Source organism: Cherax quadricarinatus, chromosome 11 (genome assembly GCF_038502225.1).
Source record: "Cherax quadricarinatus isolate ZL_2023a chromosome 11, ASM3850222v1, whole genome shotgun sequence".
NCBI classification, from domain to species: domain Eukaryota; kingdom Metazoa; phylum Arthropoda; class Malacostraca; order Decapoda; family Parastacidae; genus Cherax; species Cherax quadricarinatus.
In genome coordinates this window covers 350006-372655 of record NC_091302.1, presented here as the reverse complement: position 1 = coordinate 372655, position 22650 = coordinate 350006, and the positions used below count along the sequence as shown (strand labels likewise).

General features: G+C 48.9%; 1 protein-coding gene across 1 annotated transcript in view; it reads right to left on the bottom strand.

The window, feature by feature from the left end:
* The window catches only part of LOC128687498 (uncharacterized), a 257247-nt gene that overhangs the window by 89847 nt on the left and 144750 nt on the right, over positions 1-22650 (bottom strand). Inside the window, exon 3 of the mRNA XM_070084187.1 lies at positions 16565-17027. Coding sequence (XP_069940288.1) covers positions 16565-17027 — 463 coding nt within the window. The remainder of the gene's footprint in view (positions 1-16564; positions 17028-22650) is intronic.

The window sequence follows — 22650 nt, the reverse complement described above, 5'->3', positions numbered from 1 at the left end:
GTAGTAGTAGTAGTAGTAGTAGTAGTAGTAGTAGTAGTAGTAGTAGTAGTAGTAGTAGTAGTAGTAGTAGTAGTAGTAGTAGTAGTAGTAGTAGTAGTAGTAGTAGTAGTAGTAGTAGTAGTAGTAGTAGTAGTAGTAGTAGTAGTAGTAGTAGTAGTAGTAGTAGTAGTAGTAGTAGTAGTAGTAGTAGTAGTAGTAGTAGTAGTAGTAGTAGTAGTAGTAGTAGTAGTAGTAGTAGTAGTAGTAGTAGTAGTAGTAGTAGTAGTAGTAGTAGTAGTAGTAGTAGTAGTAGTAGTAGTAGTAGTAGTAGTAGTAGTAGTAGTAGTAGTAGTAGTAGTAGTAGTAGTAGTAGTAGTAGTAGTAGTAGTAGTAGTAGTAGTAGTAGTAGTAGTAGTAGTAGTAGTAGTAGTAGTAGTAGTAGTAGTAGTAGTAGTAGTAGTAGTAGTAGTAGTAGTAGTAGTAGTAGTAGTAGTAGTAGTAGTAGTAGTAGTAGTAGTAGTAGTAGTAGTAGTAGTAGTAGTAGTAGTAGTAGTAGTAGTAGTAGTAGTAGTAGTAGTAGTAGTAGTAGTAGTAGTAGTAGTAGTAGTAGTAGTAGTAGTAGTAGTAGTAGTAGTAGTAGTAGTAGTAGTAGTAGTAGTAGTAGTAGTAGTAGTAGTAGTAGTAGTAGTAGTAGTAGTAGTAGTAGTAGTAGTAGTAGTAGTAGTAGTAGTAGTAGTAGTAGTAGTAGTAGTAGTAGTAGTAGTAGTAGTAGTAGTAGTAGTAGTAGTAGTAGTAGTAGTAGTAGTAGTAGTAGTAGTAGTAGTAGTAGTAGTAGTAGTAGTAGTAGTAGTAGTAGTAGTAGTAGTAGTAGTAGTAGTAGTAGTAGTAGTAGTAGTAGTAGTAGTAGTAGTAGTAGTAGTAGTAGTAGTAGTAGTAGTAGTAGTAGTAGTAGTAGTAGTAGTAGTAGTAGTAGTAGTAGTAGTAGTAGTAGTAGTAGTAGTAGTAGTAGTAGTAGTAGTAGTAGTAGTAGTAGTAGTAGTAGTAGTAGTAGTAGTAGTAGTAGTAGTAGTAGTAGTAGTAGTAGTAGTAGTAGTAGTAGTAGTAGTAGTAGTAGTAGTAGTAGTAGTAGTAGTAGTAGTAGTAGTAGTAGTAGTAGTAGTAGTAGTAGTAGTAGTAGTAGTAGTAGTAGTAGTAGTAGTAGTAGTAGTAGTAGTAGTAGTAGTAGTAGTAGTAGTAGTAGTAGTAGTAGTAGTAGTAGTAGTAGTAGTAGTAGTAGTAGTAGTAGTAGTAGTAGTAGTAGTAGTAGTAGTAGTAGTAGTAGTAGTAGTAGTAGTAGTAGTAGTAGTAGTAGTAGTAGTAGTAGTAGTAGTAGTAGTAGTAGTAGTAGTAGTAGTAGTAGTAGTAGTAGTAGTAGTAGTAGTAGTAGTAGTAGTAGTAGTAGTAGTAGTAGTAGTAGTAGTAGTAGTAGTAGTAGTAGTAGTAGTAGTAGTAGTAGTAGTAGTAGTAGTAGTAGTAGTAGTAGTAGTAGTAGTAGTAGTAGTAGTAGTAGTAGTAGTAGTAGTAGTAGTAGTAGTAGTAGTAGTAGTAGTAGTAGTAGTAGTAGTAGTAGTAGTAGTAGTAGTAGTAGTAGTAGTAGTAGTAGTAGTAGTAGTAGTAGTAGTAGTAGTAGTAGTAGTAGTAGTAGTAGTAGTAGTAGTAGTAGTAGTAGTAGTAGTAGTAGTAGTAGTAGTAGTAGTAGTAGTAGTAGTAGTAGTAGTAGTAGTAGTAGTAGTAGTAGTAGTAGTAGTAGTAGTAGTAGTAGTAGTAGTAGTAGTAGTAGTAGTAGTAGTAGTAGTAGTAGTAGTAGTAGTAGTAGTAGTAGTAGTAGTAGTAGTAGTAGTAGTAGTAGTAGTAGTAGTAGTAGTAGTAGTAGTAGTAGTAGTAGTAGTAGTAGTAGTAGTAGTAGTAGTAGTAGTAGTAGTAGTAGTAGTAGTAGTAGTAGTAGTAGTAGTAGTAGTAGTAGTAGTAGTAGTAGTAGTAGTAGTAGTAGTAGTAGTAGTAGTAGTAGTAGTAGTAGTAGTAGTAGTAGTAGTAGTAGTAGTAGTAGTAGTAGTAGTAGTAGTAGTAGTAGTAGTAGTAGTAGTAGTAGTAGTAGTAGTAGTAGTAGTAGTAGTAGTAGTAGTAGTAGTAGTAGTAGTACTAGTAGTAGTAGTAGTAGTAGTAGTAGTAGTAGTAGTAGTAGTAGTAGTAGTAGTAGTAGTAGTAGTAGTAGTAGTAGTAGTAGTAGTAGTAGTAGTAGTAGTAGTAGTAGTAGTAGTAGTAGTAGTAGTATTACTAGTAGTAGTAGTAGTAGTGGTAGTAGTAGTAGTAGTAGCAGTAGTGGTAGTAGTAGTAGTAGTAGTAGTGGTAGTAGTAGTAGTAGTAGTAGTGGTAGTAGTAGTAGTAGTAGTAGTAGTAGTAGTAGTAGTAGTAGTAGTAGTAGTAGTAGTAGTAGTAGTAGTAGTAGTAGTAGTAGTAGTAGTAGTAGTAGTAGTAGTAGTAGTAGTAGTAGTAGTAGTAGTAGTAGTAGTAGTAGTAGTAGTAGTAGTAGAAGTAGTAGCAGTAGTAATAGTAGTAGTAGTAGTAGTAGTAGTAGTAGTAGTAGTAGTAGTAGTAGTAGTAGTAGTAGTAGTAGTAGTAGTAGTAGTAGTAGTAGTAGTAGTAGTAGTAGTAATAATAATAATAATAATAATAATAATAATAATAATAATAATAATAACAATAATAATAATAATAATAATAATAATAATAATAATAATAATAATATTAATAATAATAATAAAAATAATGATAATAATAATAATAATAATAATAATAATAATAATAATAATAATAATAATAATAATAATAATAATAATAATAATAATAATAATAATAATAATAATAATAATAATAATAATAATAATTAATAATAAGCTGCATCAAGTGTACACGACGATAATAATTATTATCATTGCTTCAATTAAGTTTATTTTTATTATTATCATCATGCTTATATTATCATTAAAGCGCTGGAAAGCACTAGTTGTGTATGGGTCACACAGCTTCTGGTAGACCGGGAACTAATAAAATTTGATCCGAGGGGAGGGAAGCCTTAATTCCTTGGATCAAGAGCCCGTGGAAGCAGCATCAAGGTAGTAAGAGTCGACTTAAAGGGGAGAGATGTGGATGGTATTTGCTTCAGTGTTGAACGACACTCTTAAAGCTGCAGGTACCAGAGAGTCTGTCAGCCTGGCAGTTAGGTAGGTACCAGAGAGTCTGTCAGCCTGGCAGTTAGGTAGGTACCAGAGAGTCTGTCAGCCTGGCAGTTAGGTAGGTACCAGAGAGTCTGTCAGCCTGGCAGTTAGGTAGGTACCAGAGAGTCTGTCAGCCTGGCAGTTAGGTAGGTACCAGAGAGTCTGTCAGCCTGGCAGTTAGGTAGGTACCAGAGAGTCTGTCAGCCTGGCAGTTAGGTAGGTACCAGTGAGTCTGTCAGCGAGGCAGTTATGTAGGTACAAGAGAGTCTGTCAGCCTGGCAGTTAGGTAGGTACCAGAGAGTCTGTCAGCCTGGCAGTTAGGTAGGTACCAGAGAGTCTGTCAGCCTGGCAGTTAGGTAGGTACCAGAGAGTCTGTCAGCCTGGCAGTTAGGTAGGTACCAGGGAGTCTGTCAGCCTGGCAATTAGGTAGGTACCAGAGAGTCTGTCAGCCTGGCAGTTAGGTACCAGAGAGTCTGTCACCTGGCAGAGAGTCCAGGGAGTGTCAGCCTGGCAGTTAGGTAGGTACCAGAGAGTCTGTCAGCCTGGCAGTTGGGTAGGTACCAGAGAGTCTGTCAGCCTGGCAGTTAGGTAGGTACCAGAGAGTCTGTCAGCCTGGCAGTTAGGTAGGTACCAGAGAGTCTGTCAGCCTGGCAGTTAGGTAGGTACCAGAGAGTCTGTCAGCCTGGCAGTTGGGTAGGTACCAGAGAGTCTGTCAGCCTGGCAGTTAGGTAGGTACCAGAGAGTCTGTCAGCCTGGCAGTTGGGTAGGTACCAGAGAGTCTGTCAGCCTGGCAGTTAGGTAGGTACCAGAGAGTCTGTCAGCCTGGCAGTTAGGCAGGTACCAGAGAGTCTGTCAGCCTGGCAGTTTGGTAGGTACCAGAGAGTCTGTCAGCCTGGCAGTTAGGTAGGTACCAGGGAGTCTGTCAGCCTGGCAGTTAGGTAGGTACCAGAGAGTCTGTCAGGCTGGCAGTTAGGTAGGTACCAGAGAGTCTGTCAGCCTGGCAGTTAGGTAGGTACCAGGGAGTCTGTCAGCCTGGCAGTTAGGTAGGTACCAGAGAGTCTGTCAGCCTGGCAGTTAGGTAGGTACATGAGAGTCTGTCAGCCTGGCAGTTAGGTAGGTACCAGAGAGTCTGTCAGCCTGGCAGTTAGGTAGGTACCAGAGAGTCTGTCAGCCTGGCAGTTAGGTAGGTACCAGAGAGTCTGTCAGCCTGGCAGTTAGGTAGGTACCAGGGAGTCTGTCAGCCTGGCAGTTAGGTAGGTACCAGAGAGTCTGTCAGCCTGGCAGTTAGGTAGGTACCAGAGTCTGTCAGCCTGGCAGTTAGGTAGGTACCAGAGAGTCTGTCAGCCTGGCAGTTAGGTAGGTACCAGGGAGTCTGTCAGCCTGGCAGTTAGGTAGGTACCAGGGAGTCTGTCAGCCTGGCAGTTAGGTAGGTACCAGGGAGTCTGTCAGCCTGGCAGTTAAACAGGTACCAGAGAGTCTGTCAGCCTGGCAGTTAGGTAGGTACCAGAGAGTCTGTCAGCCTGGCAGTTAGGTAGGTACCAGAGAGTCTGTCAGCCTGGCAGTTAGGTAGGTACCAGAGAGTCTGTCAGCCTGGCAGTTAGGTAGGTACCAGGGAGTCTGTCAGCCTGGCAGTTAGGTAGGTACCAGAGAGTCTGTCAGCCTGGCAGTTAGGTAGTACCAGTCTGTCAGCCTGGCAGTTAGGTAGGTACCAGAGAGTCTGTCAGCCTGGCAGTTAGGTAGGTACCAGGGAGTCTGTCAGCCTGGCAGTTAGGTAGGTACCAGAGAGTCTGTCAGCCTGGCAGTTAGGTAGGTACCAGAGAGTCTGTCAGCCTGGCAGTTAGGTAGGTACCAGAGAGTCTGTCAGCCTGGCAGTTAGGTAGGTACCAGAGAGTCTGTCAGCCTGGCAGTTAGGCAGGTACCAGAGAGTCTGTCAGCCTGGCAGTTAGGTAGGTACCAGAGAGTCTGTCAGCCTGGCAGTTAGGTAGGTACCAGAGAGTCTGTCAGCCTGGCAGTTAGGTAGGTACCAGGGAGTCTGTCAGCCTGGCAGTTAGGTAGGTACCAGAGAGTCTGTCAGCCTGGCAGTTAGGTAGGTACCAGAGAGTCTGTCAGCCTGGCAGTTAGGTAGGTACCAGAGAGTCTGTCAGCCTGGCAGTTAGGTAGGTACCAGAGAGTCTGTCAGCCTGGCAGTTAGGTAGGTACCAGAGAGTCTGTCAGCCTGGCAGTTAGGTAGGTACCAGAGAGTCTGTCAGCCTGGCAGTTAGGCAGGTACCAGAGAGTCTGTCAGCCTGGCAGTTAGGTAGGTACCAGAGAGTCTGTCAGCCTGGCAGTTAGGTAGGTACCAGAGAGTCTGTCAGCCTGGCAGTTAGGTAGGTACCAGAGAGTCTGTCAGCCTGGCAGTTAGGTAGGTACCAGAGAGTCTGTCAGCCTGGCAGTTAGGTAGGTACCAGAGAGTCTGTCAGCCTGGCAGTTAGGTAGGTACCAGAGAGTCTGTCAGCCTGGCAGTTAGGTAGGTACCAGAGAGTCTGTCAGCCTGGCAGTTAGGTAGGTACCAGAGAGTCTGTCAGCCTGGCAGTTAGGTAGGTACCAGAGAGTCTGTCAGCCTGGCAGTTAGGTAGGTACCAGAGAGTCTGTCAGCCTGGCAGTTAGGTAGGTACCAGAGAGTCTGTCAGCCTGGCAGTTAGGTAGGTACCAGAGAGTCTGTCAGCCTGGCAGTTAGGTAGGTACCAGAGAGTCTGTCAGCCTGGCAGTTAGGTAGGTACCAGAGAGTCTGTCAGCCTGGCAGTTAGGTAGGTACCAGAGAGTCTGTCAGCCTGGCAGTTAGGTAGGTACCAGAGAGTCTGTCAGCCTGGCAGTTAGGTAGGTACCAGAGAGTCTGTCAGCCTGGCAGTTAGGTAGGTACCAGAGAGTCTGTCAGCCTGGCAGTTAGGTAGGTACCAGAGAGTCTGTCAGCCTGGCAGTTAGGTAGGTACCAGAGAGTCTGTCAGCCTGGCAGTTAGGTAGGTACCAGAGAGTCTGTCAGCCTGGCAGTTAGGTAGGTACCAGAGAGTCTGTCAGCCTGGCAGTTAGGTAGGTACCAGAGAGTCTGTCAGCCTGGCAGTTAGGTAGGTACCAGAGAGTCTGTCAGCCTGGCAGTTAGGTAGGTACCAGAGAGTCTGTCAGCCTGGCAGTTAGGTAGGTACCAGAGAGTCTGTCAGCCTGGCAGTTAGGTAGGTACCAGAGAGTCTGTCAGCCTGGCAGTTAGGTAGGTACCAGAGAGTCTGTCAGCCTGGCAGTTAGGTAGGTACCAGAGAGTCTGTCAGCCTGGCAGTTAGGTAGGTACCAGAGAGTCTGTCAGCCTGGCAGTTAGGTAGGTACCAGAGAGTCTGTCAGCCTGGCAGTTTGGTAGGTACCAGAGAGTCTGTCAGCCTGGCAGTTAGGTAGGTACCAGAGAGTCTGTCAGCCTGGCAGTTAGGTAGGTACCAGAGAGTCTGTCAGCCTGGCAGTTAGGTAGGTACCAGAGAGTCTGTCAGCCTGGCAGTTAGGTAGGTACCAGAGAGTCTGTCAGCCTGGCAGTTAGGTAGGTACCAGAGAGTCTGTCAGCCTGGCAGTTAGGTAGGTACCAGAGAGTCTGTCAGCCTGGCAGTTAGGTAGGTACCAGAGAGTCTGTCAGCCTGGCAGTTAGGTAGGTACCAGAGAGTCTGTCAGCCTGGCAGTTAGGTAGGTACCAGAGAGTCTGTCAGCCTGGCAGTTAGGTAGGTACCAGAGAGTCTGTCAGCCTGGCAGTTAGGTAGGTACCAGAGAGTCTGTCAGCCTGGCAGTTAGGTAGGTACCAGAGAGTCTGTCAGCCTGGCAGTTAGGTAGGTACCAGAGAGTCTGTCAGCCTGGCAGTTAGGTAGGTACCAGAGAGTCTGTCAGCCTGGCAGTTAGGTAGGTACCAGAGAGTCTGTCAGCCTGGCAGTTAGGTAGGTACCAGAGAGTCTGTCAGCCTGGCAGTTAGGTAGGTACCAGAGAGTCTGTCAGCCTGGCAGTTAGGTAGGTACCAGAGAGTCTGTCAGCCTGGCAGTTAGGTAGGTACCAGAGAGTCTGTCAGCCTGGCAGTTAGGTAGGTACCAGAGAGTCTGTCAGCCTGGCAGTTAGGTAGGTACCAGAGAGTCTGTCAGCCTGGCAGTTAGGTAGGTACCAGAGAGTCTGTCAGCCTGGCAGTTAGGTAGGTACCAGAGAGTCTGTCAGCCTGGCAGTTAGGTAGGTACCAGAGAGTCTGTCAGCCTGGCAGTTAGGTAGGTACCAGAGAGTCTGTCAGCCTGGCAGTTAGGTAGGTACCAGGGAGTCTGTCAGCCTGGCAGTTAGTAGGTACAGAGAGTCTGTCAGCCTGGCAGTTAGGTAGGTACCAGAGAGTCTGTCAGCCTGGCAGTTAGGTAGGTACCAGAGAGTCTGTCAGCCTGGCAGTTAGGTAGGTACCAGAGAGTCTGTCAGCCTGGCAGTTAGGTAGGTACCAGAGAGTCTGTCAGCCTGGCAGTTAGGTAGGTACCAGAGAGTCTGTCAGCCTGGCAGTTAGGTAGGTACCAGAGAGTCTGTCAGCCTGGCAGTTAGGTAGGTACCAGGGAGTCTGTCAGCCTGGCAGTTAGGTAGGTACCAGAGAGTCTGTCAGCCTGGCAGTTAGGTAGGTACCAGAGTCTGTCAGCCTGGCAGTTAGGTAGGTACCAGAGAGTCTGTCAGCCTGGCAGTTAGGTAGGTACCAGGGAGTCTGTCAGCCTGGCAGTTAGGTAGGTACCAGAGAGTCTGTCAGCCTGGCAGTTAGGTAGGTACCAGAGAGTCTGTCAGCCTGGCAGTTAGGTAGGTACCAGAGAGTCTGTCAGCCTGGCAGTTAGGTAGGTACCAGAGAGTCTGTCAGCCTGGCAGTTAGGTAGGTACCAGAGAGTCTGTCAGCCTGGCAGTTAGGTAGGTACCAGAGAGTCTGTCAGCCTGGCAGTTAGGTAGGTACCAGGGAGTCTGTCAGCCTGGCAGTTAGGTAGGTACCAGAGAGTCTGTCAGCCTGGCAGTTAGGTATGTACCAGAGAGTAGCCAGTTAGGTAGGTACCAGAGAGTCTGTCAGCCTGGCAGTTAGGTAGGTACCAGGGAGTCTGTCAGTCTGGCAGTGGCAGTTAGGTAGGTACCAGAGAGTCTGTCAGCCTGGCAGTTAGGTAGGTACCAGAGAGTCTGTCAGCCTGGCTGGCAGTTAGGTTAGGTACCAGAGAGTCTGTCAGCCTGGCAGTTAGGTAGGTACCAGAGAGTCTGTCAGCCTGGCAGTTAGGCAGGTACCAGAGAGTAGCCTGGCAGTTAGGTAGGTACCAGAGAGTCTGTCAGCCTGGCAGTTTGGTAGGTACCAGAGAGTCTGTCAGCCTGGCAGTTAGGTAGGTACCAGAGAGTCTGTCAGCCTGGCAGTTAGGTAGGTACCAGAGAGTCTGTCAGACTGGCAGTTAGGTAGGTACCAGAGAGTCTGTCAGCCTGGCAGTTAGGTAGGTACCAGAGAGTCTGTCAGCCTGGCAGTTAGGTAGGTACCAGAGAGTCTGTCAGCCTGGCAGTTAGGTAGGTACCAGAGAGTCTGTCAGCCTGGCAGTTAGGTAGGTACCAGAGAGTCTGTCAGCCTGGCAGTTAGGTAGGTACCAGAGAGTCTGTCAGCCTGGCAGTTAGGTAGGTACCAGAGAGTCTGTCAGCCTGGCAGTTAGGTAGGTACCAGAGAGTCTGTCAGCCTGGCAGTTAGGTAGGTACCAGAGAGTCTGTCAGACTGGCAGTTAGGTAGGTACCAGAGAGTATGTCAGCCTGGCAGTTAGGTAGTTACCAGAGAGTCTGTCAGCCTGGCAGTTAGGTAGGTACCAGAGAGTCTGTCAGCCTGGCAGTTAGGTAGGTACCAGAGAGTCTGTCAGCCTGGCAGTTAGGTAGGTACAAGAGAGTCTGTCAGCCTGGCAGTTAGGGCAGTTAGGTACCAGAGAGTCTGTCAGCCTTGCTGTTTGGTAGGTACCAGAGAGTCTGTCAGCCTGGCAGTTTGGTAGGTACCAGAGAGTCTGTCAGCCTGGCAGTTAGGTAGGTACCAGAGAGTCTGTCAGCCTGGCAGTTAGGTAGGTACCAGAGAGTCTGTCAGCCTGGCAGTTAGGTAGGTACCAGAGAGTCTGTCAGCCTGGCAGTTAGGTAGGTACCAGAGAGTCTGTCAGCCTGGCAGTTAGGTAGGTACCAGAGAGTCTGTCAGCCTGGCAGTTAGGTAGGTACCAGAGAGTCTGTCAGCCTGGCAGTTAGGTAGGTACCAGAGAGTCTGTCAGCCTGGCAGTTAGGTAGGTACCAGAGAGTCTGTCAGCCTGGCAGTTAGGTAGGTACCAGAGAGTCTGTCAGCCTGGCAGTTAGGTAGGTACCAGAGAGTCTGTCAGCCTGGCAGTTAGGTAGGTACCAGGGAGTCTGTCAGCCTGGCAGTTAGGTAGGTACCAGAGAGTCTGTCAGCCTGGCAGTTAGGTAGGTACCAGAGAGTCTGTCAGCCTGGCAGTTAGGTAGGTACCAGAGAGTCTGTCAGCCTGGCAGTTAGGTAGGTACCAGAGAGTCTGTCAGCCTGGCAGTTAGGTAGGTACCAGAGAGTCTGTCAGCCTGGCAGTTAGGTAGGTACCAGAGAGTCTGTCAGCCTGGCAGTTAGGTAGGTACCAGAGAGTCTGTCAGCCTGGCAGTTAGGTAGGTACCAGAGTCTGTCAGCCTGGCAGTTAGGTAGGTACCAGAGAGTCTGTCAGCCTGGCAGTTAGGTAGGTACCAGAGAGTCTGTCAGCCTGGCAGTTAGGTAGGTACCAGGGAGTCTGTCAGCCTGGCAGTTAGGTAGGTACCAGAGAGTCTGTCAGCCTGGCAGTTAGGTAGGTACCAGAGAGTCTGTCAGCCTGGCAGTTAGGTAGGTACCAGAGAGTCTGTCAGCCTGGCAGTTAGGTAGGTACCAGAGAGTCTGTCAGCCTGGCAGTTAGGTAGGTCTGTCAGCCTGGCAGTTAGGTAGTACTCTGTCAGCCTGGCAGTTAGGTAGGTACCAGAGAGTCTGTCAGCCTGGCAGTTAGGTAGGTACCAGAGAGTCTGTCAGCCTGGCAGTTAGGTAGGTACCAGAGAGTCTGTCAGCCTGGCAGTTAGGTAGGTACCAGAGAGTCTGTCAGCCTGGCAGTTAGGTAGGTACCAGAGAGTCTGTCAGTCTGTCAGAGAGTCCTGGCAGTTAGGTAGGTACCAGAGAGTCTGTCAGCCTGGCAGTTAGGTAGGTACCAGAGAGACACTCAGGCTGGCAGTTAGGTAGGTACCAGAGAGTCTGTCAGCCTGGCAGTTAGGTAGGTACCAGAGAGTCTGTCAGCCTGGCAGTTAGGTAGGTACCAGAGAGTCTGTCAGCCGGGCAGTTAGGTAGGGACCAGAGAGTCTGTCAGCCTGGCAGTTAGGTAGGTACCAGAGAGTCTGTCAGCCTGGCAGTTAGGTAGGTACCAGAGAGTCTGTCAGCCTGGCAGTTAGGTAGGTACCAGAGAGTCTGTCAGCCTGGCAGTTAGGTAGGTACCAGAGAGTCTGTCAGCCTGGCAGTTAGGTAGGTACCAGAGAGTCTGTCAGCCTGGCAGTTAGGCAGGTACCAGAGAGTCTGTCAGCCTGGCAGTTAGGTAGGTACCAGAGAGTCTGTCAGCCTGGCAGTTAGGTAGGTACCAGAGAGTCTGTCAGCCTGGCAGTTAGGTAGGTACCAGAGTCTGTCAGCCTGGCAGTTAGGTAGGTACCAGAGAGTCCTGGCAGTTAGGTAGGTACCAGAGAGTCTGTCAGCCTGGCAGTTAGGTAGGTACCAGAGAGTCTGTCAGCCTGGCAGTTAGGCAGGTACCAGGAGTCTGTCAGCCTGGCAGTTAGGTAGGTACCAGAGAGTCTGTCAGCCTGGCAGTTAGGTAGGTACCAGAGAGTCTGTCAGCCTGGCAGTTAGGTAGGTACCAGAGAGTCTGTCAGCCTGGCAGTTAGGTAGGTACCAGAGAGTCTGTCAGCCTGGCAGTTAGGTAGGTACCAGAGAGTCTGTCAGCCTGGCAGTTAGGTAGGTACCAGAGAGTCTGTCAGCCTGGCAGTTAGGTAGGTACCAGAGAGTCTGTCAGCCTGGCAGTTAGGTAGGTACCAGAGAGTCTGTCAGCCTGGCAGTTAGGTAGGTACCAGAGAGTCTGTCAGCCTGGCAGTTAGGTAGGTACCAGAGAGTCTGTCAGCCTGGCAGTTAGGTAGGTACCAGAGAGTCTGTCAGCCTGGCAGTTAGGTAGGTACCAGAGAGTATGTCAGCCTGGCAGTTAGGTAGTTACCAGAGAGTCTGTCAGCCTGGCAGTTAGGTAGGTACCAGAGAGTCTGTCAGCCTGGCAGTTAGGTAGGTACCATAGAGTCTGTCAGCCTGGCAGTTAGGTAGGTACCAGAGAGTCTGTCAGCCTGGCAGTTAGGTAGGTACCAGAGAGTCTGTCAGCCTGGCAGTTAGGTAGGTACCAGAGAGTCTGTCAGCCTGGCAGTTAGGTAGGTACCAGAGAGTCTGTCAGCCTGGCAGTTAGGTAGGTACCAGAGAGTCTGTCAGCCTGGCAGTTAGGTAGGTACCAGAGAGTCTGTCAGCCTGGCAGTTAGGTAGGTACCAGAGAGTCTGTCAGCCTGGCAGTTAGGTAGGTACCAGGGAGTCTGTCAGCCTGGCAGTTAGGTAGGTACCAGAGAGTCTGTCAGCCTGGCAGTTAGGTAGGTACCAGAGAGTCTGTCAGCCTGGCAGTTAGGTAGGTACCAGAGAGTCTGTCAGCCTGGCAGTTAGGTAGGTACCAGGGAGTCTGTCAGCCTGGCAGTTAGGTAGGTACCAGAGAGTCTGTCAGCCTGGCAGTTAGGTAGGTACCAGAGAGTCTGTCAGCCTGGCAGTTAGGTAGGTACCAGAGAGTCTGTCAGCCTGGCAGTTAGGTAGGTACCAGAGAGTCTGTCAGCCTGGCAGTTAGGTAGGTACCAGGGAGTCTGCCAGCCTGGCAGTTAGGTAGGTACCAGAGAGTCTGTCAGCCTGGCAGTTAGGTAGGTACCAGAGAGTCTGTCAGCCTGGCAGTTAGGCAGGTACCAGAGAGTCTGTCAGCCTGGCAGTTAGGTAGGTACCAGAGAGTCTGTCAGCCTGGCAGTTAGGTAGGTACCAGAGAGTCTGTCAGCCTGGCAGTTAGGTAGGTACCAGAGAGTCTGTCAGCCTGGCAGTTAGGTAGGTACCAGAGAGTCTGTCAGCCTGGCAGTTAGGTAGGTACCAGAGAGTCTGTCAGCCTGGCAGTTAGGCAGGTACCAGAGAGTCTGTCAGCCTGGCAGTTAGGTAGGTACCAAAGAGTCTGTCAGCCTGGCAGTTAGGCAGGTACCAGAGAGTCTGTCAGCCTGGCAGTTAGGTAGGTACCAAAGAGTCTGTCAGCCTGGCAGTTAGGCAGGTACCAGGGAGTCTGTCAGCCTGGCAGTTAGGTAGGTACCAGAGAGTCTGTCAGCCTGGCAGTTAGGTAGGTACCAGAGAGTCTGTCAGCCTGGCAGTTAGGTAGGTACCAGAGAGTCTGTCAGCCTGGCAGTTAGGTAGGTACCAGAGAGTCTGTCAGCCTGGCAGTTAGGTAGGTACCAGAGAGTCTGTCAGCCTGGCAGTTAGGTAGGTACCAGAGAGTCTGTCAGCCTGGCAGTTAGGTAGGTACCAGAGAGTCTTTCAGCCTGGCAGTTAGGTAGGTACCAGAGAGTCTGTCAGCCTGGCAGTTAGGTAGGTACCAGAGAGTCTGTCAGCCTGGCAGTTAGGTAGGTACCAGAGAGTCTGTCAGCCTGGCAGTTAGGTAGGTACCAGAGAGTCTGTCAGCCTGGCAGTTAGGTAGGTACCAGAGAGTCTGTCAGCCTGGCAGTTAGGTAGGTACCAGGGAGTCTGTCAGCCTGGCAGTTAGGCAGGTACCAGAGTCTGTCAGCCTGGCAGTTAGGCAGGTCCAGAGAGTCTGTCAGCCTGGCAGTTAGGCAGGTACCAGAGAGTCTGTCAGCCTGGCAGTTAGGTAGGTACCAGAGAGTCTGTCAGCCTGGCAGTTAGGTAGGTACCAGAGAGTCTGTCAGCCTGGCAGTTAGGTAGGTACCAGAGAGTCTGTCAGCCTGGCAGTTAGGTAGGTACCAGGGAGTCTGTCAGCCTGGCAGTTAGGTAGGTACCAGAGAGTCTGTCAGCCTGGCAGTTAGGTAGGTACCAGAGAGTCTGTCAGCCTGGCAGTTAGGTAGGTACCAGGGAGTCTGTCAGCCTGGCAGTTAGGCAGGTACCAGAGAGTCTGTCAGCCTGGCAGTTAGGTAGGTACCAGTTAGAGTCTGTCAGCCTGGCAGTTAGGCACCAGGAGTCTGTCAGCCTGGCACCAGAGAGTCTGTCAGCCTGGCAGTTAGATAGGTACCAGGAAGTCTGTCAGCCTGGCAGTTAGGCAGGTACCAGGGAGTCTGTCAGCCTGGCAGTTAGGTAGGTACCAGAGAGTCTGTCAGCCTGGCAGTTAGGTAGGTACCAGAGAGTCTGTCAGCCTGGCAGTTAGGTAGGTACCAGAGAGTCTGTCAGCCTGGCAGTTAGGTAGGTACCAGAGAGTCTGTCAGCCTGGCAGTTAGGTAGGTACCAGAGAGTCTGTCAGCCTGGCAGTTAGGTAGGTACCAGAGAGTCTGTCAGCCTGGCAGTTAGGTAGGTACCAGAGAGTCTGTCAGCCTGGCAGTTAGGTAGGTACCAGAGAGTCTGTCAGCCTGGCAGTTAGGTAGGTACCAGAGAGTCTGTCAGCCTGGCAGTTAGGTAGGTACCAGAGAGTCTGTCAGCCTGGCAGTTAGGTAGGTACCAGAGAGTCTGTCAGCCTGGCAGTTAGGTAGGTACCAGAGAGTCTGTCAGCCTGGCAGTTAGGTAGGTACCAGAGAGTCTGTCAGCCTGGCAGTTAGGCAGGTACCAGAGAGTCTGTCAGCCTGGCAGTTAGGTAGGTACCAGAGAGTCTGTCAGCCTGGCAGTTAGGTAGGTACCAGAGAGTCTGTCAGCCTGGCAGTTAGGTAGGTACCAGAGAGTCTGTCAGCCTGGCAGTTAGGTAGGTACCAGAGAGTCTGTCAGCCTGGCAGTTAGGTAGGTACCAGAGAGTCTGTCAGCCTGGCAGTTAGGTAGGTACCAGAGAGTCTTTCAGCCTGGCAGTTAGGTAGGTACCAGAGAGTCTGTCAGCCTGGCAGTTAGGTAGGTACCAGAGAGTCTGTCAGCCTGGCAGTTAGGTAGGTACCAGAGAGTCTGTCAGCCTTGCAGTTAGGTAGGTACCAGAGAGTCTGTCAGCCTGGCAGTTAGGTAGGTACCAGAGAATCTGTCAGCCTGGCAGTTAGGTAGGTACCAGAGAGTCTGTCAGCCTGGCAGTTAGGTAGGTACCAGAGAGTCTGTCAGCCTGGCAGTTAGGTAGGTACCAGAGTGTCTGTCAGCCTGGCAGTTAGGTAGGTACCAGAGAGTCTGTCAGCCTGGCAGTTAGGTAGGTACCAGGGAGTCTGTCAGCCTGGCAGTTAAACAGGTGCCAGAGAGTCTGTCAGCCTGGCAGTTAGGTAGGTACCAGAGAGTCTGTCAGCCTGGCAGTTAGGGAATTACCAGAGAGTCTGTCAGCTTGGCAGTTAGGGAATTACCAGAGAGTCTGTCAGCCTGGCAGTTAGATAGGTACCAGGAAGTCTGTCAGCCTGGCAGTTAGGCAGGTACCAGGGAGTCTGTCAGCCTGGCAGTTAAACAGGTACCAGAGAGTCTGTCAGCCTGGCAGTTAGGCAGGTACCAGAGAGTCTGTCAGCCTGGCAGTTAGGCAGGTACCAGAGAGTCTGTCGGCCTGGCAGTTAGGTAGGTACCAGAGAGTCTGTCAGCCTGGCAGTTAGGTAGGTACCAGAGAGTCTGTCAGCCTGGCAGTTAGATAGGTACCAGGAAGTCTGTCAGCCTGGCAGTTAGGCAGGTACCAGGGAGTCTGTCAGCCTGGCAGTTAGACAGGTACCAGAGAGTCTGTCAGCCTGGCAGTTAGGTAGGTACCAGAGAGTCTGTCAGCCTGGCAGTTAGGCAGGTACCAGAGAGTCTGTCAGCCTGGCAGTTAGACAGGTACCAGAGAGTCTGTCAGCCTAACAGTTAGACAGGGACCAGAGAGTCTGTCAGCCTGGCAGTTAGGTAGGTACCAAGGAGTCTGTCAGCCTGGCAGTTAGGCAGGTACCAGAGAGTCTGTCAGCCTGGCAGTTAGGTAGGTACCAGAGAATCTGTCAACCTGGCAGTTAGGAAATTACCAGAGAGTCTGTCAGCCTGGCAGTTAGGTAGGTACCAGGGAGTCTGTCAGCCTGGCAGTTAAGCAGGTACCAGAGAGTCTGTCAGCCTGGCAGTTAGGTAGGTACCAGAGAGTCTTTCAGCCTGGAAGTTAGGTAGGTACCAGAGAGTCTATCAGCCTGGCAGTTAGGTAGGTACCAGGGAGTCTGTCAGCCTGGCAGTTAGGCAGGTACCAGAGAGTCTGTCAGCCTGGCAGTTAGGGAAGTAGCTGCCAGGAACATAGATGAGCAGACACTGGGGGTATAAGGCCAAGTATGCAGGTATTTAGGGTTCAAGGCCAGGTAGACAGGTATTTAGGGTACAAGGCCAGGTAGACAGGTATTTAGGGTACAAGGCCAGGTAGACAGGTATTTAGGGTACAAGGCCATTTAGACAGGTATTTAGGGTACAAGGCCAGGTAGAAAGATATTTTGGGTACAAGGCCAAGTAGGCAGGTATTTAGAGTACAAGGCCAGGTAGACAGTTATTTAGGGTACAAGGCCAGGTAGACAGGTATCTAGGGTACAAGACCAGGTAGACAGGTATTTAGGGTACAAGGCCAGATAAACAGGTATTTAGGGTACAAAGCCAGTTAGACAGGTATTTAGGGTACAAGGCCAGGTAGACAGGTATTTAGGGTACAAGACCAAGTAGGCAGGTATTTAGGGTACAAGGCCAGGTAGGCAGGTATTTAGGGTACAAGGCCAAGTAGGCAGGTATTTAGAGTACAAGGCCAGGTAGAGAGGTATTTAGGGTACAAGGCCAGGTACACAGGTATTTAGGGTACAAGGCCAAGTAGGCAGGTATTTAGGGTACAAGGCCAAGTAATCAGGTATTTAGGCTACAAGACCAGGTAGAGAGGTATTTAGGGGTAGTAAGCCAGGTAGGCAGGTATTTAGGGTACAAGGCCAGGTAGACAGGTATTTAAGGGTAGTAAGCCAGGTAGGCAGGTATTTAGGGTACAAGGCCAGGTAGGCAGGCATTTAGGGAAGAAATTGCCAGGAAGGTAGTTAGGCACTCTCAGGTGTTTACCTCTGGATGGCACTATTATAGTGCCTAGTGTGGTAGACAGGTGAATGTGAGAGTGAAAGACACTAGCGGGACTTACCTCTGGATGGCACTCTTGACGAGAGTTCCATGGTAGAGTGCCGGGTGCCTGTTGACAAAGTACAGGAACTGTAGTTCTCTCTGCGCTGCTCTAATCAAGTTCAAACTGAACTGAACCTGACTGGCACCTTTCACTCTGGACTTGTAGTTTGGCACTCTTCCTCCTCCTCCTCCTCCTCCTCCTCCTCCTCCTCCTCCTCCTCTTTCTCCACCTCCTCCTCCACTTCCTCCTCCTCTCTCTCCAGCACCTCCTCCTCTTTCTCCTGCACTACTTCCACCTCCAGCTCCGTTAACCACAGCTCCTCCTGCACCTCCACTGCTGTTTCCTCCTCCTCCTCCTCCTGCTCCTCCTCCTCCTCCCCCTCCTCCTCCTCCTCCAGTGCTGGTGCCGCCTACTCCAGGGCCTTCACTTCCTCCTCCTCCTCCTCCTCCTCCTCCTTCGGTTGCGTTTTCACCCACCACGGCTGCAAAGAGAGAAAAAAACAATGAGAATCTCAAACAAAACACTTCAACACAAGCTGACATATTCGCACTACAGGACAAACTTTTATGGCGGGGAGGGCGTCAACGTTTCACTCAGTGTAGAGCCCCACCATAACATTACGAAGCTCTATATAGAACGAAACATTGTTCCGTGTTGCATGCTGTATTGTATCACCCCAAGTGTCACCAGTACGACGTCTGACCTAACTTGATCAGTAACCTCATTATCTCTCTTGAGAAAATGTACGTTATCATCGTCTTAGACGAAACACGTTGTGTAGCTGAGAGAAAGTATATGAATGAAGGATAATGGTAGGAGACAAGTAAGACTGACAAGTACAGCAAGCTGTCAGGTAAGTGTAAGTCTGAAAGGGACAGGAAGCTGTTAGGTAAGTGAAAGTCTGAAAGGGACAGGAAGCTGTCAGGTAAGTGTAAGTCTGAAAGGAACAGGAAGCTGTCAGGTAAGTGTAAGTCTGAAAGGGACAGGAGGCTGTCACGTAAGTGTAAGTCTGAAAGGGACAGGAAGCTGTCAGGTAAGTGTAAGTCTGAAAGGGACAGGAAGCTGTTAGGTAAGTGTAAGTCTGAAAGGAACAGGAAGCTGTCAGGTAAGTGTAAGTCTGAAAGGGACAGGAAGCTGTTAGGTAAGTGTAAGTCTGAAAAGAACAGGAAGCTGTCAGGTAAGTGTAAGTCTGAAAGGGACAGGAAGCTGTTAGGTAAGTGTAAGTCTGAAAGGAACAGGAAGCTGTCAGGTAAGTGTAAGTCTGAAAGGGACAGAAAGCTGTCAGGTAACTGTAAGTCTGAAAGGAACAGGAAGCTGTCAGGTAAGTGTAAGTCTGAAAGGGACAGGAAGCTGTTAGGTAAGTGTAAGTCTGAAAGGAACAGGAAGCTGTCAGGTAAGTGTAAGTCTGAAAGGAACAGGAAGCTGTCAGGTAAGTGTAAGTCTGAAAGGAACAGGAAGCTGTCAGGTAAGTGTAAGTCTGAAAGGAACAGGAAGCTGTCAGGTAAGTGTAAGTCTGAAAGGGACAGGAAGCTGTTAGGTAAGTGTAAGTCTGAAAAGAACAGGAAGCTGTCATGTAAGTGTAAGTCTGAAAGGGACAGGAAGCTGTTAGGTAAGTGTAAGTCTGAAAGGGACAGGAAGCTGTCAGGTAAGTGTAAGTCTGAAAGGGACAGGAAGCTGTCAGGTAAGTGTAAGTCTGAAAGGAACAGGAAGCTGTCAGGTAAGTGTAAGTCTGAAAGGGACAGGAAGCTGTCAGGTAAGTGTAAGTCTGAAAGGAACAGGAAGCTGTCAGGTAAGTGTAAGTCTGAAAGGGACAGGAAGCTGTCAGGTAAGTGTAAGTCTGAAAGGAACAGGAAGCTGTCAGGTAAGTGTAAGTCTGAAAAGGACAGGAAGCCGTCAGGTAAGTGTAAGTCTGAAAGGGACAGGAAGCTGTCAGGTAAGTGTAAGTCTGAAAGGAACAGGAAGCTGTCAGGTAAGTGTAAGTCTGAAAGGGACAAGAAGCTGTCAGGTAAGTGTAAGTCTGAAAGGGACAGGAAGCTGTCAGGTAAGTGTAAGTCTGAAAGGAACAGGAAGCTGTCAGGTAAGTGTAAGTCTGAAAGGGACAGGAAGCTGTCAGGTAAGTGTAAGTCTGAAAGGAACAGGAAGCTGTCAGGTAAGTGTAAGACTGACAAGTACAGGAACCTGTCAGGTAAGTGTAAGTCTGAAAGGGACAGGAAGCTGTCAGATAAGTGTAAGACTGACAGGTACAGGAAGCTGTCAGGTAAGTGTAAGTCTGACAGGTACAGGAAGCTGTCAGGTAAGTGTAAGACTGACAGGTACAGGAAGTTGTCAGGTAAGTGTAAGTCTGACAGGTACAGGAAGTTGTCAGGTAAGTGTAAGACTGACAGGTACAGGAAGCTGTCAGGTAAGTGTAAGTCTGACAGGTACAGGAAGCTGTCAGGTAAGTGTAAGACTGACATACACAGGAAGTTGTCAGGTAAGTGTAAGACTGACAGGTACAGGAAGTTGTCAGGTAAGTGTAAGACTGACAGGTACAGGAAGCTGTCAGGTAAGTGTAAGACTGACAGGTACAGGAAGCTGTCAGGTAAGTGTAAGACTGACAGGTACAGGAAGCTGTCAGGTAAGTGTAAGACTGACAGGTACAGGAAGCTGTCAGGTAAGTGTAAGACTGACAGGTACAGGAAGCTGTCAGGTAAGTGTAAGACTGACATGTACAGGAAGCTGTCAGGTAAGTGTAAGACTGACAGGTACAGGAAGGAGGCAAAGAAAGTATCTCAGTAGTGAAGGAATGCAACTGTCAAACGAGAAATGGAAGAGAGGATTGTGTACGTCCCGTGGACAATGAAGAAGAGGATAGAAGAGGTTCCGTGGACAATGAAGAAGAGGCGAGGAGGGAAGCTGAAGGCGAACACCTGAAATTGAAGTAGAAGACCGAGAGTCAGATGGACCCTGAAGAAAACCATCTCCATCAACTCTCACACACACACGAAGAAGAGGAAGAAGAGTGACTGAAGGGAGAAGATAAGAATCGACACCAGCAAATGGAGTCGTCAGCAAGCTACCGGATTGACAAAGATGGCTTATGGCTTGGGGTCCTCCTCACGCCCTCCTCCGACAAGAGACTCTTAGCGTTCTTCAGGAAACCCGCAACACAAACGGGAATAACAAACATGGCCACCCTAGCAACACAAACATGTCCGCCCTAGCAACACAGACAACGAGGGATATGTTGTCAAGATACACAAATAACCCGCACATAAAAGACAGAAGCTTACGACGACGTTTCGGTCCGACTTGGACCATTGACAAAGTCACACTGTGACTTTGTCAATGGTCCAAGTCGGACCGAAACGTCGTCGTAAGCTTCTGTCTTTTATGTGCGGGTTATTTGTGTATCGTTCCAGTCACGGTATTGTGCCTTTTTGTTATTTATGTTGTCAAGAGTTTAGAAAGCCAACGTTTATTGGAATATTTATTGCGGAAGCGTTTCGCAGCCCCTGGCTTCTTCAGTCCTCCTTTTTATTGGGCTGGCGAAACATTTCCTACATTAAAAATTCCCGAAACGTTGCACAAACATCTCGTTCTTCAACGAGTATGTACAAGCTAGTCGAAACGTCGTATTTATGACGAGTCCAGAGCCCCAGACAAGTTAATTAACAAGCTTTCATAGGCACAACGTTTCGCTCTGTGAAGAGCTTCCTCATAACTAAATAAAGCTCTACGCAGAGAGAAAGTCATGTCGATAAAAGTTCTCTGTAAAGCCCAGTTTCTCCTTGAAATAAACATTTCGCCGAAAGAGAAATCTACACGCTTCTGACAATGTTTCACTCGCTGAGTGAAACGCAGGCGCTTAGCCACGCTGCTGGGAAGCAGGCAAGAGCTTCGCTGTCAGTCAAGAGGTGACCTGCTAAACAGAATTTGCCTGTCGTCAAATGAGAATGACATTTCCTGTGCGTTGTCCAAGACTCCTACGACGTTTCACCTCTCCTAGACCATTATCAACTGAGAATAGGACGGCTCGAAGTTTACGGTCCGAAGTGTGATAATGGTTCAAGATTGGAGCGAAACATCGCGTAAATTTGTGGAATATTTGTAAGGTAAAGGGGACCTCTGTCTCTCAGCACACACTCCATCTCATAGAGACCTTTGGCCAAGTGCTTATCTCTCCCCTTCGTGTCTATCTCTCTCTATATATTTCACTGGCACTATTTCATTTATCTCTCAGTTTCTGGAACAGAGAGATACCACACGTTGCTGGATATCTCTCTCTCTCTCTCTCTCTCTCTCTCTCTCTCTCTCTCTCTCTCTCTCTCTCTCTCTCTCTCTCTCTCTCTCTCTCTCTCTCTCTCTCTCTCTCTCTCTCTCTCTCTCTCTCTCTCTCTCTCTCTCTCTCTCTCTCTCTCTCTCTCTCTCTCTCTCTCTCTCTATTTCTGTCTCTGTCTCTGTCTCTGTCTAGCAATTATCTCCCTTGTCTCGCCTGCACGTCTGATCTCCAAGCTATAGTTCAGAGGTGCGTCACTGCATCAAGCACACCTACCATCAGCGCTCTGCAACAACGGTGTTGCATGTGCAGTTTCAGGCCAGAAAGACGTGCAAACGTTTCTTTCTGGTGTATGTTGCAACATTTTATGTTGACCAGGAAAGTGTGGACCATGGCCCAAGACCACTCAGAAGGTGGACCCAGGACCACTCAGAAGGTGGACCCAGGACCACTCAGAAGGTGGACCCAGGACACTCAGAAGGTGGACCCAGGACCACTCAGAAGGTGGACCCAGGACACTCAGAAGGTGGACCCAGAACCACTCAGAAGGTGGACCCAGGACCACTCAGAAGGTGGACCCAGGACCACTCAGACTGTGTCAGTAGCTGTCTGGGTCTTCAGGACAATATGCTCACTATAAGTCTATCATTCTACGCTACCGAGTGAGCTGAAGCTGTTTGATAGGTCAGAAACATAAATTAGAGTGAACAGTGAGGTATAGTGTATGGTGAGGGAGGACAGGGGCAGAATGTTGCCTGATACACTCACTACCTCACTCAGACGCTCGCTAAACCCATGTGGACAGTTATGTACATTCACTAGATGGGGCCATCTGACTTCAACAGATTCCTTGTGGTTGATCAGTTACTATACCAGGACGATCAGGTAATGAGGCAATCCCGTCAATAGTAGTAGTAGTTGTTGTTGTAGTAGACGGTTGCGATAGTCACAGAACTGATGGCAGGCAGAAGTAGTCACTGGTACACACAGCTCTGTGAGTGGCAGTGGAATGACACCAGTGGCGGATAGGGACAGAAACTTCTGCTTTACTGTCATGTCCCACTGTCAGGCCTGTCTGGTGCTTGCATGGCCATTGGTCAACCAGGCTGCTGCTGCTGGTGGCCCGCTGTCCCACATATCCATCACATTATTATTATTATTAAAATCAAGGGGGAAGCGCTAAACCCGGAGGATTATACAGCGCCTGGGGGGGATGTGGAAGGCATTCAGGCTTAATTCGGGGAACTGGAGCACAGATCCAACTCCTTAAATCAAGAGCCCCTCACCAACATCAAGGAACCTTCCTTGAGGGGACATATCCATCACAGCCTGGTTGATCTGGCACCTGGTGGAGGTCATTGTCCAGTTTCCTCTTGAAGACTTCTACATTTGTTCTGGTAAGATGTTGAATAGTACGGGATGACAGATGTTGATACAATGTTCTCTTACTGTACCTACGGCTCCCCTGCTTTTCACTGGGTTTATTTTACACTTTACCCTATATTTTTTCGCTCCAGTCAGTTGTTTTAGAGGTAGGATGATGTATACTGTAAACTACCGTGTACATCACACTACTGTACATCAGCACACCACTACACTCCATCACACCATCAGCACACCATACTCACACACACACACACACACACACACACACACACACACACACACACACACACACACACACACACACACACAGAGTCACGCAGACGTGGGTGCACAGGGCTCCGAGAACCTTAGCGTTTTTAAGGAGTGCAGTAACTGCTAGCAGTAATCAGTGGTAGTGACAACGTCAGTGAACAATCCTACTAGTGATAACTAAAGTTATTAGTTAAAAAGAAAGTCGAGA